General features: G+C 30.9%; 2 protein-coding genes across 3 annotated transcripts; both read left to right on the top strand.

The window, feature by feature from the left end:
* The first annotated feature begins 1,745 nt into the window (after window positions 1–1,745).
* LOC121252869 (40S ribosomal protein S20-2) lies at window positions 1,746–4,146 on the top strand. 2 transcript variants are annotated; one of them, XM_041152698.1, is made up of 4 exons: window positions 1,746–1,883; window positions 2,111–2,240; window positions 2,607–2,720; window positions 3,804–4,146. In XM_041152698.1, exons 2-4 carry the CDS (start codon window positions 2,129–2,131, stop codon window positions 3,944–3,946), a joined length of 369 nt encoding a protein of 122 aa, XP_041008632.1. In that variant the 5' UTR covers window positions 1,746–1,883; window positions 2,111–2,128; the 3' UTR covers window positions 3,947–4,146. The 2 variants fall into 2 exon arrangements, with proteins under 2 accessions (XP_041008632.1, XP_041008633.1); XM_041152699.1 differs by having other exon boundaries at window positions 1,774–1,883; window positions 2,116–2,240.
* Window positions 4,147–17,626: 13,480 nt separating this feature from the next.
* On the top strand, window positions 17,627–18,996 carry LOC121251971 (protein EXORDIUM-like 3). Its single transcript, XM_041151402.1, has one exon. The coding sequence runs from the start codon at window positions 17,766–17,768 to the stop codon at window positions 18,801–18,803; it is 1,038 nt and encodes a 345-aa protein (XP_041007336.1). The 5' UTR covers window positions 17,627–17,765; the 3' UTR covers window positions 18,804–18,996.
* The last annotated feature ends 252 nt before the right edge of the window (window positions 18,997–19,248 follow it).

Below are 19,248 nucleotides of genomic sequence, written 5' to 3'. Positions count from 1 at the left end.
GCTAACACTGCATATGAGGTTCTTTGGTTGCAGCCACTTTTGAGAGAACTCGGCATTGTGCTTCTTGAGCCTCCCACACTTTGGTGCGACAACATAGGTGCTACATACCTGTCCATGAATCCAGTCATGCATTCTAGGACAAAACATGTTGAACTGGATTATCATTTTGTACATGAAAGAGTTGCAGCAAAATCTCTCTCAGTTTTCCTTGTTTCAAGTAAAGATCAAATTGCGGACATTCTCACAAAACCTCTCTCTGCTGCTCGGTTTACTCTTCTTCGATCAAGCCTCACTCTCACAACGGTGCTGCTTCAATCGCAGAGGGATATCAAGGCAGTTGCATCACCATTCAGCAAATCAGAAGCACCTTCTAGAAACTTGGAGAATAATTCCACATAATCTTCTTGTTATGAAAAAGGGTGACTAGGCTATTAGGTGTCACAAGATGAGTGGTCAAGGCATTGTATTCTTTTATGATATCTGACTATAAATATTGAGTATTATACAGAGGTCATTGTATTAAAAAATCATAGTAGTCAATACACAATTTTCATTAAGACTTTTTTACAAACATCTGTGTTGCTTGAGTTTTATCAACCTCATTCTCTTGTATTCTTAATCTCACTTTAATGAAATCCTTTATTACAAGCAAATGAGTATTTCTAAACCTTCCACCAAATGAATATTTTTATTTATATTAATATTTCTCTTCGTGAAGTTTAGATGAAATATTTTTTTCTCTTGTAGATATTAGAATTTCAAAAGTTTTTGAAAAATGAAAGAATGATATTTGCAGTTATAAAATACGCAAGTGCTGCACACTTTTTTTTTAAAATAAATAAATATAGAACTCATGAAATTATCTAACATTACTCAAAATAAAATGTCAGAGTATAATTTTGTAATACACTCTGGCCAAGTTCTTCTATAATAATAATAATAATAATAAAAATAAATATTATTATATTTATCATAAATATAGTCAATGATAGTAATAATTGTAACCGAGAAGAAAAAAGAAAATAATAAAATACCAATAGAGACAAGTAGTGCTACTATGCCACCCAAGTTTGCCTACTTGGTGTGCCCCTAGCACAAATTGTAATTTTTTTTAATATTTTCTAAACATATTTAAACATTTAAAAAATAAATAAATATACTAATAATTACTTCTTTAACTATTAAGTAATATATATATATATATATATATGAGCAGTCAAATTGACATAATATCATTTTCTTATAGACAAATCGTGAAGGAAAAAGATAGGTTACTACATTTCTACTACTCATTTACTACTTATTTTATATTTATTTTTTTTTAATTTTTATTTTACTTAATGGTTAAGGAAGTGACTATTAGTAAAATTATATATTTTTTTAATTTTTTTTCTTAATAGTTAAGAATGTTAAAAAAATACTTTAAAAAATGATAAAAAAATTAAAAAAAAAATTGAAATGAATTATAAGTAATAAATAGATAGTAGTAACCCTATCACTATCCAATCGTGAAATACCACGTAAATGACAAGATTTTCAAGATATAGCATCGGTGGAGATAAATTGATAATCACCACTTTACCAGAAAAATGAAATATTATTTTTTGAGAAAAAAAGAAAGAGATTGAAAATAGAAAAGCATGTCGTCTCCCATCAATCCCATAGACTATAGTGCACGTCGTCTGCCTGATTATTTGGGTTTAGAATCAACCCAATTGATCAATCTTCCAAACTGGGCCTAGCCCATTCTAATCCTCCAAAAAAACCCTAGAAAACAATAGCACGTATATCTAACCAGAAGAATCGCCCTTTCACTTCCTATTCTGAGAGAAGAGGTATCAGTAGCCGCAGCCGTCGAGCTCCACACCTCCCTCAGCGCCAAGGTCCTCCTCTTGCTCTATCTCTCCCTCTCTAAAACTCTTTCTTAGCGCTATTGCACAGAGGCTTTGATCTTATAGCTTGTTGGTTAGTTTTGGCAGTAAGAATAGTGGCTGGGATCTGTTTGTTTCCTTAATTTCATTCGCAATTGGGTTTGTTTGAATTAATGAGAAAAGTTGACCGAGAGCCAGTTTTAACTTTTTATTCATATGTGGCGATTGGAATTTGGTAGGAAAGTAAGCAAGCAAGAATGGCGTACGCATTGAAGCCGCCGAAGCAGCAGGGTGTAGATGAGCCTCAGGAGCAGATTCACAAGATCAGGATCACCCTCTCCTCCAAGAACGTCAAGAACCTCGAGAAAGGTAACCCCCCCCAAAAAAAAAAATAGTTCTTTGCTTTCGATGGTGATGACTGATGATATTAAAATAGAAACAAGTTGGTTCTGATAATGGTTTAAGTCCAAACATAAGACGCCCTTAGGTTATTTAGGATTGACTTGGGTTTATTTTGACATTCATATATGACGCATTTTGGGATTTTATTATCGAATGTTTTGACTTGCTATTCGGGTCCTACTTTCATTGGTAGTAGTTTCTCATATATTTTTTAATCTTACAGGAATTTTTCTATCAGTTTTTGTCGACAGGTCTCTTTATATGTGTTTTCCGATCCCATTTATGTGAACTGGGTTGAATATTAGCCTGATGGTTTTGTTCAATGTTTAATAGTTTGTGCGGATTTGGTTCGTGGTGCCAAGGACAAGCGATTGAGGGTTAAGGGACCGGTGAGAATGCCCACCAAGGTTCTGAACATCACCACCAGGAAGTCCCCTTGTGGTGAAGGTATATATATATATATATATATATATTTTTTTTTATATATTAATCCACTGGAGTTTTAAATATCTGGCCTCATATTATTGTCTTTGCCATTTTACTCGTTTTTTAATTTTCATTTGGTAAGCCTATCGTATCCAGCTGTAAACATTTCTATAATGTTGGGAGGTTGATACTCTGTGGTATGTTGCCATCACTATGATATACATGGTATTTAACCTGCCTTCTCTTGGTCCATTATATTCTCTTCTGTATTCTGATCTCATTTGCTTGAGTCATGCTTTGCATCCTACTTAATGGTGTAGAATGAGTATTGGAAGAAATATGAAACTGAGTGAATATTGTGGGTGGTTTCATCGGGGTATTTGTATCACAATTATAAGACAGTAGACTGAACTAAAAAAAGAAACCTGGCTAGGGTCTGCGTTTGGGTAAGCTGTCTCATGATATACACGAAATGGTGAAACCCTTATTTCGATTTTTGAGGATCTTAGAAAATGAAGAACTTGTAAAGGCCTCAGTACTATCTGAATCCCTCACAACTGATGGCCTGATTGGTCTGTCTTCATTTTGATCCACTAATTGAGATCAGCCTGTGGAAATAGGCTGTGATTTGACAATGTGTTGTTTTCAGTAGTTTGGTTTTTATATTTTATGACCAGTGAATACATTATTATGGTGCGTGGAGACATAACTCCAGACTAATTTGCAGCTGGATATCTGGTGACTTATTGTTCTCCAGTATGCCTATACTTTGATTGTTGTCCTTCTCAATGTATATGCTATTGATTTATCAAAAAGAATTTTTCTGCTAATATTAACTTGTTTGGAAAGGAAACACCTAGGAGTTCAAATATGTTTGCCTTATGGTTGTTTTTTGGATCATGCTGTACCTTGTTTTATAGTGGCCTGGAAAATTAAACAGCATTATGGTTGTAGGTCAACTAAGTTGTACTGAGGCATACTTATGTTTCTGATGGCATCCTGGAATCCTATTTTCTAGGAGTTAATTATGGTTAAGTTTGCCATTGTCTCAAGTGTTTTTGTTTTATTTGCAAATTTTTATACTTTTGGGTTTCTGGTTTGCAGGTACCAACACCTGGGATCGATTTGAGCTTCGTGTCCACAAGCGAGTTATTGACCTCTTTAGCTCCCCAGATGTTGTTAAGCAAATTACCTCCATCACTATTGAACCCGGTGTGGAGGTCGAAGTTACCATTGCGGATTCTTAAACATGTCGTACTATAGTCAATTAGAATCTTTACCTTATGTTTCTATGTTTTCTTGGAACATACATCCAAGTCTCAAGCTTGAGCGATGCTGTAGGTTTAAGGCAGTAGAGGTGTGCTTCCAGTATGTTATTGTCATGAAAGACATCTGTGAGATGGGGATTTTGATATTTTGCAGTTTTATTAAGTTTGAGATTTTTTAATGATTTATTGTCATATTTGAATACCGTGAGAAATGGTTTCATGTCTTCGTGTTTCCAGTGGAATTATTTTCGACATTTTCCGTGGAAATCATCTGTTCTACGATGGGAGAAAATTAGCGACAGTTGGTGCATTTTTACCTGTTCAAATATGTTTGTTCGTTAGGTTTCTTGTGATGGTTTTGCTTTGGGACAGGACAATTAGAAAAGGAAATGTTTTGTTTGCCACCAGCTCGAGGTTTGCTTGCATGCCGGCGTGGAGTGAAGGTATAATAAATATAATTTTATTTATTATACCAGATTACAAATATAAGTTTTAGAGACAAAAAACTCTATTCAACTGATCCAAATGAAAGGTTATAAGATTGAAACTAAACTAGAGACTCGTTAAACCTAAATTAAAAAAATAAATAAATAATAGCAATCTGCCTTTTATAAGCCTTTCTAGTTCTACGGGCTTTTGAGGCCATGAATGATTCAAGGCTCAACATGAAGAAGGCCCACGTCCTTCCGGAACTAAGCCCATCTCGATAGGCCCTGCTGCTGTTCGTTAAATAAATGTCTCGGCTTTGATTCAAGCAGAAAATGGTTTTTTTTTTGTTTTCATTTTAAATGGATTAATTTTTTTTGCCTGAGTCGGAGACAACCACATATGCTTTTGTTTTTCCTTATCTGCTATACATCAAAGATGCATGTCGTAAAAGTAATTCCCCTCAACCCTCCTTTTTTTTCCTCTTCACATATCAAATGAACACGGCCCCATCCCCACAATTTCTCTATATAATTCCTTTTTATTTTTTTCCCAATCTTTTTATACTTGGTGTTCTATTACCATATTTAGGGTTCAAATTTTTAAATCTTGGTATGTTTTATTATCAGTTAAACAGAACCTAGCATGATGGTATTATATAAGAATACTGCTATTATGCCGCTCTATTTTGCTCCCTCATTTTGACTGCTCATGCATTTAATTTTTTTTATATTTTTTATTTTACTTACTGATTAAAAAAGTGACTATTAATGTACTGATATTTTTTTTTATTTTTAAAAAATTATAAATTAAAAAATTAAAAAAGAAAATTTTACCTAAGGGCGCGCCCAACTGTCACTACTGGACGACACCCTAGCAGCACTCATTATATAAAGTGCTTTGATGAAATATATGACAATAAAGTTGATATAGCTATGGATCAAATGGACGATAATTGTTTATAGAGAAATTTAAGACGACTTTATATCAATTATTAAAGATTCAATCATTGATTTAAAATCTTTAGACAGTAAAATTCGACAATTTTTTTCTTTTTGTGATGGAATATGTTAACTGTGAGTATTAAAGATGGTCATGCATAGTACGTAGTAATCATGAGTCTTATGAGTTATTAGTCATTTGACACGAATAATTTTGTCTACTCTTGATGACTTGAATCAAGGAGGGTTAAAATTGTAATGTTTTATATATGAGTTGTTAAAAATACCATCCACATTACTTTATATAAAAAACTACTGAAAAAATGATAATATTTTGTAAGGACTTCTTTGTTCGATATTGGCATGAACAATAATATTTTACAAACAAAAAATTAATTAAAATTCAAAGTGTGACAATAATGGATTGATGCATTAATGCACATCTTAAATAGTAAATGGCTATATATTATTTAACTTTCATTTAAGTTTTCACCAATGATATTTAGTGGATAGGGTGGCTCTATAGCACTAGTATTAATATGTTTGAATCGAAGTGTAAGAAAATTATATTGTTTGTAGTCGACGGAATTAACCTAGAGAAATGCTAAATTTATAAAAAGATTTCACAAAAATAAATTTATAAACTGATGTGATTTGATATAGTAGGTCAAGTTTATTTTACAATAGAAAAAAAACTTGAGTAATATTATATACAGTCATGAGTTATGCAATCATCACACACTCATTTTAAAAAAGAGTAGGATTCACTATTAAAAATTAATTTTTTCATATGAGTCTCATATTTACTCACTTATTTTCTAAACGAGTGTGTGGTATTTGTATACTCTATGACGGTAAATATCATTGCTTAAAAAATTTTATAATTTGACATGTCATATCAAACTACGTTAGTTTGTAAATTTATTTTTCTATGAAACATTTATGAAACTGCTAGCATGCCATCCGGGTTTGACCGCTGGGTATGCCTTCTAGTGTAAATTATATTTTTTTAATTTTTTTCTTTTTCTGTTCTACATTTTTTAAACATATTTAAAAATTTTTAAAAAATAAAAAAAATACACTAATACATTAATAGTCAATTCTTTAACTATTAATAAAAAACCGTCAAAATATGGGACAAATCTATGGGCGCATACTATCATTTTCCAACATTTATTATCAACCTTTACACTTTTGCGTATGCAACTTTTCCCTCGTGACAAAATCCTCATGAATAACATGATCCGAGACGTCGCAACCTAATCTTGTTTACTTCCCTTAATTTCAAGATGCTCATCTGTTATATGGATCCACCTAGATCTTTTCCCTTTTAACCACCGCGCCGGTACTCCTGTTGCCTAATCTTTACAAAAACTGCTTTCGATTCAGGCATTCAGCTGATCTCTTTTTTCAGATGATTTTCATTGAATCAAATAGAATTTGATCAAACATTTCCTTCATGTGTTTGGCCGTACGTACTGTTTCAAAAACTAAACCAAATTCAACAACTTCTTCCAAACATAAATCATTTCTTAAACACGCAGATAATAATATTGTTGAGCTCCGAATCTTTCTATTCTCTGTTATCTTATATTTGCAGCTCGACCGATGTTTTTTTTTTTTTTTTTTTTCTAAGACTGATATTTTGTAAATTTTTATGTAAACTTAAGATGGATATCAATAACTGATACGTAAAAAAGTAAATTTTTTAAGACCGATACTTGCATTTTACTTACAATATTCATTTTGTTTGTTTTCTTTTAAATTTTAAATTTCATGATTTTTAGCATATCAATAACCGACACGTGGAAAATGATTTTTTTTTTTAAATTTTTCTTAAGTACATTTAGTATTATTATATATATATATATATGTTCAAAACTTGAGAAAAATCAGGCGCATGCATGTAACTGTTAGCTGGGAGAGTATTGTATATTATACTTTCATCTCGATTTTCAACCATTAATGACTAATGCCACATTAATATAACGAGTCGATCGAGAGCCGATTAATACAAACAAATTAAGCATAAAACATAATTCATGAGCTAGAGGACCCCTTGAATCATGGGTCCATGCTGCATGGGCCATGGCGTAGCAAAAATTATGGTGAGGGTGAGAGGAGGTCTAATCAAATGAAAAAGAAACAAAGCAATTCAGTGATAAACATCATTTCCCATCAGATAACATGAACATATATATATATATATATATGATATTATTTTCAGGATTATTGAGGTGGTTTTATTTGTGATCTTTTTGCATTAATAGTCGATCATCCGTGCCAAACAACATCATTTGACTGGTGTGCTTTTGTTAAATTCACCTTACGATCACTTTGATTAATTTAGGATTCTTTCTTTCGGTTCTTTTTCATCAAACAGGATTAATTACACCCTCTTTATAGTTATTCGTTTCAATAACCATGATTGGTGGATAAGCTTTTTGTTAAATCATAAACACCACAATTCAAGCTTTAATTTTCATCAACACGTTTTTCTATAAAGAAATTATGTCGGGACTAATTTATCAGCCCATACGCGCATGAAAGAAAATAAGAAAATCAATCACAAATAGGTGAATCCGTGCATTTTTTGGACCCCTCCTAAAAATTGATTTTCTCCATTAAAGGGGGGTGTCAAAACATGACCTTTTGATTTCTTTAATCAAACATCAATGAAGGAAAACGACTACATTCATTGCGCGAGCTATGAATAATCTATAAAGCATCCGTAGTAAGAAATATTATTTATCGAGAAATGATATTTAGATTTTTATAACGTGTAAGTTTTGTGTATTTTTTTTTTTTAAAAAGTGAGTAAATCTAAGATTCATATAAAAAATTATTTTTTTAATGATAAATCTCATTTTTTTAAAGGAGTGTGCGAGACTTGCTCATCATATCATCATCTTCCGTCCTATTGTAGTGAGGTTACATTGATTATCGATTTTTGAATTATTTTAAGAAATGATTAAAATAAAATAAAAGTGAAATAAGAGTATATTATATATGAAAAATGATATTTACAGTTGTGAATACGTAAGTACCACACAATTTTTTGAAAAAAAAATAAGTAAATACGAGATCCGCATAAAAAATACTAATTCTTCAATTGTAAATCTCATTTTTTTTTAAAGGATTGCACGACACTTGCACTCTTCATGAATGTATGCTCATTATATGCAATACATTATTAATTACTCGGTTAAAAAACTCATGATTTCACCGTTTAATTTTGTTCTCTTATATATACATGATATAGTTACAGACAAGCCAAGATTTGAGTCCAACAGAATGATTAAGATTTTCTTGGAGGATTCGTTTGAAATCTGTTGCATGATATCACCATCAACGTCCACCTAACAATATATTTTTCTGAAGATATTTTGATCACTAGGCTTGGAAAAAATTGAATCGGAACAAAATCTGCGAGGGTTTCTGTGGAGACTAATTGGCCTGCACGCACCAAAGTCAAAGGGTTTTGAGACCCAAAATTCAAGGACTCAAAAGTCTAATGAATTTGAAAGCTAGGGTACGTACCCTCCAATTATTTGCCGAAATTATAGACAAACCCGAACAAAATTACAAGAGTAGGCGGGGGGCCTCTAGTCCTCGACGTCCGAGGAGGTGTTGCTCGGTTGCTCGTTTAACATCCTCATTGCTCATTTGCATAGTTTATACGTAATCTAGACAGAACATTGTAGAAGATTTCCATTTGATTTAGAAAAATTCTATTTGTAGGTTGGTGTAAAGTATATCTTCTTATTGACTTGACAATATTTGATTTTTAAGAAAAATTTAAAATTTAAATATCTTATAAATCAAATTTTACCATATTAACGATATGGCTGTAAGTATGTTTTACACACCAACTTATAAATAGAAGATTTAATTTATCTTGCATCGCATAATACCATTAACAATATCACTCATTTGATGATCTCAATCGAGTCATTGATAGTCATTATTAATAAATTAAACAAAGTTTGGATGTTAGTCTTTCGATTAATTTCTACCACATTTACGTACGATTAATACCTTGTCATTATAGATGGACGAATTTTCACACTTTTGAAACCACAAAAAGAAATATCAATTGTTGTTGGTCAGTTTCATCAGTGTTCTTCATGAAGTAATTTTAATTGGGTGTAGAAAACCTCATTCTTAATTGGGAAGAGACCCTGTAGCTAGAAGGATCAGTCCATGTTTTGGCAAGACAAAGATCAGCAAATTCCTCTTTATTATGTTTACTCCAAAATGAGAACTTTGAGATATATAGATTATAGCTATATATAGGACTAACCGAGTTTAATGCTATAAATATTCCCTGTACATGAGAGGTCATAGTCATAGATAATCTTAATCGATATCCTTACGTATCGATTTATGCTCAGTTTGAATATCAAAATGAACTCAATTTATCTTATCTCATCTTATTTCATGATTATAATTTTCATAAATTTTTACATAAAGTACAATAAATAATTTAATTTTTCAAATCTCAAAATAATAATAATATTAAAAATTAATATTCTAAAAATATTTTATTCAACTTTTAACTTTTATCTAAAATCATCTCATATCATCTCATCTCATTATCCAAACTCTACCTTAATTAATGAACACTCCGAAAGCCAAAGTACTGTTGGGAGGTTTGATGCACAAGTTACTGATTCTTGCAAAATTTGCATTCTCTACAGTGATCTGTGAAAAACTTCTCGACCTGTCGGCCGATCTTTCCAGTCTGTCCACAATTTATGCTAAATATATATAGGCATGCAATATAACCTACAATATGTACTACATACGTAGTCTTGCTATTAATTTCTTGGCACAAACACAGCAAAGAAAAGAATCTATCAAAAGGATTCTTATAATAAAGATGAAAACTACGTGATATCCGTCCAAATATCAACCCAGCTTCTGCAGCAGCACCTCTCATAAACCAGTTCATGAATGTTCAATGCACCACAGCCGACCAAAATTTAAAAAAAAAAAACAAAATATCTAATTTGTTCTTCATTTCTTAAAGAGAAGTGGAAAGATATATGTTAAAATATTTTATAAAAATAAATTTATAAATTAATATAATTATTACAAGAAAAATAAATATTTATGACGGATTATTTGTGACGAAAATAATTATTTACGAAGAAAATAAACTTATTTTAACATAAAATAATTATTTTAATAATTTTCTTATAATAAATTTTATATAATTTATTAAATCTATGTTATAATAAAAATAAGTTTATAATATATCAAACATATAAAATTATTTATAAAAATTATTTTTATATAATTTTTTTGGCAGATAGACCATTTCTCCGTCTCAAATCTGTCTACCAACTGACTGCGTAAATCATACGTACCAATCCTCCTTAGATTTCTCCACCTAACGCCCTAAAGAGATACACCTCTCTCTCTCTCTCTCTCTCTAGCTGTGAGTTCTGGACTAGCATTTAACTATTTTACACCTGAAACGGGGCCATGCACCAGTAAAAGGATTCTTATTTAATTCCTGTGAATGGATTTGGTAGGAGAATAGGGATGGACATAATTGAAAAGTGAATGCTTGGAGTTGGAGGTAAGAAACTGCATGTAGTGTGTCGAGTGCGCACGCAGCAGTTGAATCAATTATATTTATTCTATGTCTTCTAGTACTTATGGGTTATTTTCCAACACCTTCCATGGATTCAGTACATATATATCACATGTTTTTACCTTTTTTTTTGGTTCAATATTCTTGGTTTTTAGCTATCAATATTCCGGCCGTCTACTACTATATCATGTGACATGTATTTGTCATGCAGCTTTCAGTTTCCGATTTACGTACGTCTGGTTTCCTGAAATACAAAACAATGGGCAGAAAGGTAGGAAAGAAAACTTCACATAAGTACTTAAAAGGCTTGATTTAAAGGCTTGATTATTCGTGGATATAAAAAAAGTATTCAATCTTATCTTATCTTATAATTTTTTTTTTAAATTTTTACACAAAATATTATAAATAATTTGATTTTTTTAAATTTTAAAATAATAATAATATTAAAAATAATATTTTAATAATATTTTATTCTTTCATTTCATCTTATCTCATTTCATCTCAATTTAACTTACTATTAAACCAACTTCGTTCACTTTTACAAAACTTTTTGACTTATCTCATCTGATCATTATAATTTTTTTAAATTTTCATATAAATAAAATAAAATAAATAATTTGATTTTTTAAAATTTTTAAATAAAAATAATATTAAAAAATATATATTTTAATATATTTTATTTAATTTTTAATTTTTAACTCAATCCATAAGTTCAAATTTCATATCAAGGCTGCACGACCGTACGAGTGAGAAGATAGGCACAGCAAAATTCATGTGTTTTCCTTTTATTTTATTTAGTTTTTGTTAACCTTTTGAGGCCGTCCCTTAACTCGTGTGAATAACCAAAAAGATGATAAAGTAGGTTATATAATTGGATGAGATGCTCCAAGTTGGCGTGTCGTCCTGTCTAAATCACTGGAGATTTGATAGGTGTGCCCGTTCTTTTTTAGGAATTCATGTCCAAATTCTATAGTCTATAGTTCAAAAAAATTAAATATATAAAGCTTGTTTTATGGTGTATTTATTGATCAGTTCACACTACTTATAATGAAATTTATTCCGACAGTTATTATTACAGTGTGATCACTTTGTGTGTAAAATACATTCTTGTAAATTTAGGGCACTCCCAATCTTGTAAAATACATTTTTTTTTTAAATATAAAAAAAATTGTTTAAAAAAGACCTACAATAGATGTTGTATTTCATCTTTATTTTTCATTTTGCGACAGTGATCCTTCTACATTTAAAAGAGACTGTTCACACATGTAAAACTTTTTAAATTTGTTTCTCTCTCCTCCCACTGCTAAACTTAGGGTGTGTGTGGATATTGAGTTGAGTTGAGTTGTGATGATAAAATATTATTAGAATATTATTTTTTAATATTATTATTATTTTAAAATTTGAAAAAATTGAATTGTTTATTATATTTTATATTGAAATTTGAAAAAATTGTAATGATGAGTTGAGATGAGTTGAGGTGAGTTTGGTAACCAAACGAAGCCTTAGAGAAATTTCATTTAGCTCTTGTTTTCTTGTTTGGCGCAAGCTTTTTCTTGCACTGCCGTTGTGCCTACGCAAAGCTCATTATTGATATGGGATTGCTCTTTTTGAGTGTTGCTTTAGTTTTCTTTCTCTCTCTGTTTTTTTTTTTTTGTTTTCCCGTGTTTTGTGATTAGAATAAATTAATATATATTTGTTCTGCTAGTCTTACAGTTTACTCAGGCTTTGTTCGGTTGCTGAGAAATTCTTGAAGAATTTCACTTACTTGGGTGGATAAAAAAAAGAAGACAAATGTTCTTTTCATTAAAACTATTTTTAGAGTCCATTACCATTGATGATATTTTATAACATATCAGTTTTTAGGTGATGAAGATACTGAAGATGGAGAGATATTGTAAATATTAAAAGTATGAAAAGTGAGAAAATATTTAAAAGAAAAAAAAGAATATTTAAATGAGATAAAGAAAAAATAGATAAGCTGATATATGGTATAATATAAAAGTAGTATGTAAAATAAAAAAAAATAGATTTTGGTGATATATTTTAAAGAATAAGATGAAAAATTCATTGGAAATGTAGTTGTTGTTCATAATAAAGTTTGAGATTAGATATACTAAAGCACTAGCATTGGTTTTTTTATATGCATATCCAAAATCACATCTTTTGAAGATTGATTTTGCATATAAAAAAAAACTCTCATGTTAGATTTTGCATATTTGAGTCAAATAATAATATAGTATTATTATTTTTTTATTATTTATTTTTTTCCTAAAATTATTTTTTTCTTTCGAATTTCTTTCCATTGGTAGAGAGAGATGTTTCGAGAGGGAGTTTGTTTCTGTTGGTGTAGAGAGGGGGGGAGAAGATAGAAAAAAATAATAAAATAAGATTTAGAAAATGAACAGTATATGATTATATCTTTAAATTTGTAGAAATACTATTCATAACTATGCAAATTTTTAGATATGCATCATACTATGCAATTCAATTTAAGATCATATTAAACAAATATGCAGATGCATATGCAAAAACATAATTCAATACTAGTACTCTTATATTGAATGACTACTAAAACCATTGCACTTCAAAGTTATATAAATATTAATTTTTAATGTTAGGTGAATATTTAATCTCAACGTTATCCGTGCATTATCTCAATTAGAGAAATAGTTTAACTACAAAAATATTTCATAAAAATAAATTTATAAATTAATATAGATTAATAATGTTATACATCATATTATAAAACTAATTTTATTATAAAATAATTGTAATGAATCACGTAAAGTTATATTGGATTATTAGTATAAAATATACTCATTCATGACTATCAATTCTTTCTCATCAACAAATAAATTAGGGTCTTGAATCTAATTTCGAGAAGAGTAATATTATATGTAATTGTGAACTACTTAATTATTATATAATTATTTTAAAAGAAAATAAAATCTATTATTAAAAAATTATTTTTATTTTTTTCATGCAAATTTTATATTTATTAACTTTAAAAAAAAAAAAAAATTATTCGACTGTTGCGTATTCAAAAAACTGCAAGTATGATCTAAATCTAATTTCGGGACACTTTTGAAGAAGTTCATCGATTTAGGCTAGCCGTCACACTGAATCCGAATGTACTTGTTATGTATCGTAATGATTTTGATCTATGGCAAAGCTGATCATCAAAGTAAAAGTCGCTGAGACCAAAACAAAACACCTCACCCATTGTGCAGTGACTGACCCCCCCTTCCCAGGAAGAAATTAAGGCCTTGTTTGTTTTCGAAAAACATCTTATCTCATCTTATCTCATCTCACCTCATCATTACAATTTTCTCAAATCCCTACAAAAAATAAAATAAAATATTCAACTTTTTCAAATCCCAAAACAAAAATAATATTAAAAAATATATTCTAACATTATTTTATTCAACTTTTTAACTTTAATCTCATCTCATCTCTGAAAACAAACGGGCCCTAAAAAATAATTATTATGGCCGCCCAAAAAAACAAAAAAATGAAATAGTTCCGTAAAAATATTAAAGCTCCTTTTAATTAATTCCCAACAGTTTTTAAAGTGTTTATATATTGTTTCCAAAATTAAAAAAAGAAAATTACGTACGGTGCCTAAAACCTATATTAGCTTGTAACATGCAATAATGTTCATAGTCCCACAAATACAAACATATTATAAGTATGTATAATCTATACAAAAAATGAAATAGATTCTTAATTTTTTTTCAAAAACTTAAGAGCTTTGTTAATCCAAAATATATAATAATAATTATTCTAAACTGAACCGTTAATTTGGATTAACGTATAAATTTTTTTAAAAATTTAAATATATATTTTTTAAAACCAAATAACACGTGAGTACTGTCATTTAGCAATCTCTCATCTCTTGAATCTCTAGCTTTAACGTCCATTTCATTGCACTATAGGTTGCTCTCTTATTTTTTAGGTCATCAACGAACATTTGAGTTCGGTTTGGATGCACAAAATTATTTTATCTCATCATTATAATTTTTTTAAACTTTTATATAAAATATAATAAATAATTTAACTTTTTCAAATTTTAAAAATAAAAATTATATTAAAAAATTATATCATCTCATCTTATCTGAACTACGTAATCAAATGAGACTTTATAAAAATATATTTTCTGGCCACCTCATAATTATTTTAATTATATTTTTACACATTGCAAAATATATTCATTTAAACATAAACAAAAAAATCATCATAGTACTTCTTCGAACTTCTATATAAAAAAAAATGCTCTATTAATCATCCTGACCATCTATATGACGAGGTTAATCCTAATTGATGGCCAGGTGTAGTGATTCATATATATATTCTCAAAAAAATATGAACCCCAATATAATTTAAATAAATTGAAGTGTCTTAATGCCATTCACGTGCTAGTGATCATGACCAATAACTCATTATTTCGTCTCGTGGCAATAATACGTATGTTGTTAGTTTTTGCAATCAATGATCACCTAAATCAGGGTCTGATCAAGAGTTCAGACTGATCAATGATGTGCAATCTAGTGATCAGATCCGCGTGCCACAAAGGCAATGTAGATGAGTGAGTAATGACAATGATGGATATAATTATAAAATGTGCAAACTTGGTGTATTTTAATATAAAAGGAATAAGATTTATTATGAGAAAGATAAATATTTTATGTAAATTTTATATTTATTCAATTTTTTTCAATGAACGTCGGCAACATTTAAGGAGCAATCTCAATGGATTCTTCATTCTATCATTTAAAATATATTATCAAATTTTTATTTTATTTTACATACTAATTTTTATAATATACCATATATAAACTTATCTATTTTTTATTTATATCATTTAAATATCATACTTTTAATATATTTTATTCATTTCAAATAAAATAAAAAGTAAAAAATTGATAAAGAAATAAATAAAAAGTAAAAAGTAGATAGAGAAATGAATTAAATATTTATAAAAGTGTGAATAGTATTCTATAGATGTAGAAATGATACTTTAGTAAACTGGATAATAATTATAAAATATATAATCCATTAGATGGGGTATATTGAATTATTTCTTTTAAATTTTACAAAAATATAAATTTTACATAACCCATTAAAAATGGTCTTACATATTTTACGGTTGTATTTAATATTCTTTATAGCCGAGTAGTAGACCCCACTCCCATACATAGTTTTTTCTACTAATTATGCATGCATGCATGCAATACGGCTAGCTGTGGGCGGTGTATTAGATCAAAACCTTATTAACGCAAAGCAGCTTTTAGTAGTAAAGCATTTAATTTCAGGACATCGTCCTCTTTTGCCAGTAAGTTGTCATTCAGAAGGAAATGCTATAGAAATATGAACAAAGAAAATTGGCACAACAATTCCAGTAGTGGAAGCGCTCGCGGCTAGACTTGCAGCAATATAACAAAACACTTGCATTTTCCAGATGTCACAATTGAGAGAGACTGTCTTCTTATAATCTAAGAGATTTAAGAATCATCTTCAGTCTGATAAATTTATCTTATCTCATGAATTAAGACATAACTCTTATCATAGCTTCTCATAAAGGATAGTGCTTTAAAAAAATAGATCGATCTCAAAATCGATTTACGCATTCTGTACTCCAGTAGGCCGTAACTAATGAAATGATTGGTTGCATACCCGTAAATATCTTACCTTTTAGTATTGTCTTTATTGATAGTGAAAATGACACTCTGATGATAGTATTGTAATTTAAACTTTATATATATAAATATGCAAGCTTGATTAGAGAAAAAAAAAAAAAAAAAAAAAAAAAAGAAAAAAAAAAAGAAAAAAGTGCTACAAGGTGGCAAGGTGATACTGTTTTAAATCACTATGAATTTTAAAAATCTAAATTAATAAAAAAAATCTAATTTAATTTTCTTCAATTAACGATCTCAAGTTCGAGAACAACGTTGGGAAGATATTTTTTGAGCACGTACGTAGGTAGATACATAATGTTATTGCCGAAGGTAGAGCAGACGTGAAAAATATTGGACATGAATGAATTGAGGTGGGTGATGTTTCCATTAATCCGAGAACAAATAAAGCATAAGAATTATGCAGAGAAAAACAAATTTATTATAAGAAAAATGTTTATTTATGATCAGTTATTTTTAACAAAATGATTATTTTTAATTAAAATAAATATATATTTTATTATAAAAAATATTTTCATCGTAAAAAAATGTCATAAATATATATATATATTTTTTTTTGTTGCAGTGAAAGAATAAAAGGAACAGCCAACCTATCGTAGCAGCACCTGATCGGGACGGATATTGCTCTCAGCCTTGACACATGATGAGAGGTCCAGATATTTGTTCATCATGATCATCCGTTACTATATATGCATTCCCCAGCTTCCTGGACCACGCATACAGCAGTACCGTACGTACGAAGACCTAATTGTCCATAATCTTTTTCCCGCGCAAAACAGTAGGTACTAAAAATTATACCAATGGTTTTATAACATCAGCAGATGAGGACAATCACCATGATCATCATCATCATCATGGTGCGCGCTGCCGCCTTCCACAACTGTGTAGGCCCCAATATCCCTTCTCACACTTTAAGGAACCCACCTGTCTTCCATTTCCTGCAAATCAATGCTTTTAACTAAAACAAAAAAAGAAATTGAGAGAATCATAAACTGGGGCTACTCTCCATACAGTATAATTTCCCTCTATATATATCCTTCTACCATGTTTTGTGTGGGTATATATTGCCTCAGTGTCCTTGGACCTTTGCTTCACATTTTGTACTCGAAAAAAAGTCACTTCCAACTCTCACTGAAATGCTCCAGGGCGGTACTCGCCGGTGTCCGGCGTTCCTCGCTGTCACCGTAGTGCTTATTCTCCTTTCTCTCCGTGAGGTGATCGGATGGCGCCCATGGCCCCATAACAACAGAACCAACGCTGCTCATGATTTAGAGTTCGGAGGCTCCAAGAAATATGAGGGCTCATCCGAGTTCGTCCACTTAAAGTACCATATGGGACCGGTTCTCACCACCGACATCACCGTCCACACAATCTGGTACGGCGTTTGGGAGAGGAGCCAGAAGAAGATCATCCGCGGGTTCATCAGCTCCATCTCCGCAGTCAATTCGAAGCACCCCTCTGTCTCGGGTTGGTGGAAGACGGTGCAGCTCTACACGGACCAGACCGGCGCCAATATTTCCCGTACGGTGCGCCTGGGTGCGGAGAAAAACGACCGGTTTTACTCGCACGGGAAGTCGCTCACGCGCTTGTCCATACAGTCCGTGATCAAGAGCGCCGTCACGGCCAAAACGAAACCTTTGCCGTTGAATCCACAGGGTGGGCTTTACCTCCTACTCACATCTTCCGACGTGCGCGTTCAGGATTTCTGCGGGCAAGTATGTGGGTTCCACTATTTCACGTTCCCGTCCATTGTCGGGTATACGCTGCCGTATGCTTGGGTTGGGAACTCGGCGAAAATGTGCCCGGGTGTGTGCGCTTACCCGTTCGCCGTACCGGATTATATCCCGGGTCTGAAGCCATTAAAGTCCCCGAACGGCGACATCGGTGTAGACGGGATGGTGAGCGTGATCGCGCACGAGATTGCCGAGCTGGCGACGAACCCGTTGGTGAATGCCTGGTACGCCGGGCAGGACCCAAGCTTCCCGGTGGAGATTGCGGACCTGTGCGAGGGCATCTACGGTACCGGCGGTGGAGGCTCCTACACGGGTCAGCTCTTCAACGGCGCGGACGGCGCCACGTTTAATATGAACGGGATCAGACGGCGGTTCTTGGTTCAGTGGGTATGGAACCATGTGGTTAACTACTGTACCGGTCCTAATGCACTCGATCAGTAAAAAAAAATAGCTTTTTTTTCTGTTTTGTGCATTTGGGATTTTCAATTTTTTATGGGTTTATCTTTCTATTTTAATTTTGATGATGGCTTGTGTTTTTTCTTTTGCGAGTGATTAGTCAAGGTAGTTTAAGTTTGTTCATTATGTAATAATTACATTATATACCGTCGTTGTATACACATTACATTGGCGTTTCTTTCAATGTTTTAAACTTGGTTTCGGTGATAATTCTAATTTAAATATTAAAATGAAATATTTTTTTAGTATACTGTTTTGAAATTATTTATATATTATATATAAATATTTATATGTATATATAAACTAACAACTAATAAAATAAATATATATATGTAATTGTGTATATAAATCGAAGAATTTAAGATTTATAAAATGAATATATGTTTTGAATTCATACAAAGAAAACAAATAAAAGAATAGAAAAATTATT

This window comes from Juglans microcarpa x Juglans regia, chromosome 2S (genome assembly GCF_004785595.1).
Source record: "Juglans microcarpa x Juglans regia isolate MS1-56 chromosome 2S, Jm3101_v1.0, whole genome shotgun sequence".
In the NCBI taxonomy this organism is placed as follows: domain Eukaryota; kingdom Viridiplantae; phylum Streptophyta; class Magnoliopsida; order Fagales; family Juglandaceae; genus Juglans; species Juglans microcarpa x Juglans regia.
The sequence above is the reverse complement of the archived record's forward strand: the minus strand, read 5'-3'. Positions and strand labels throughout refer to the sequence as shown.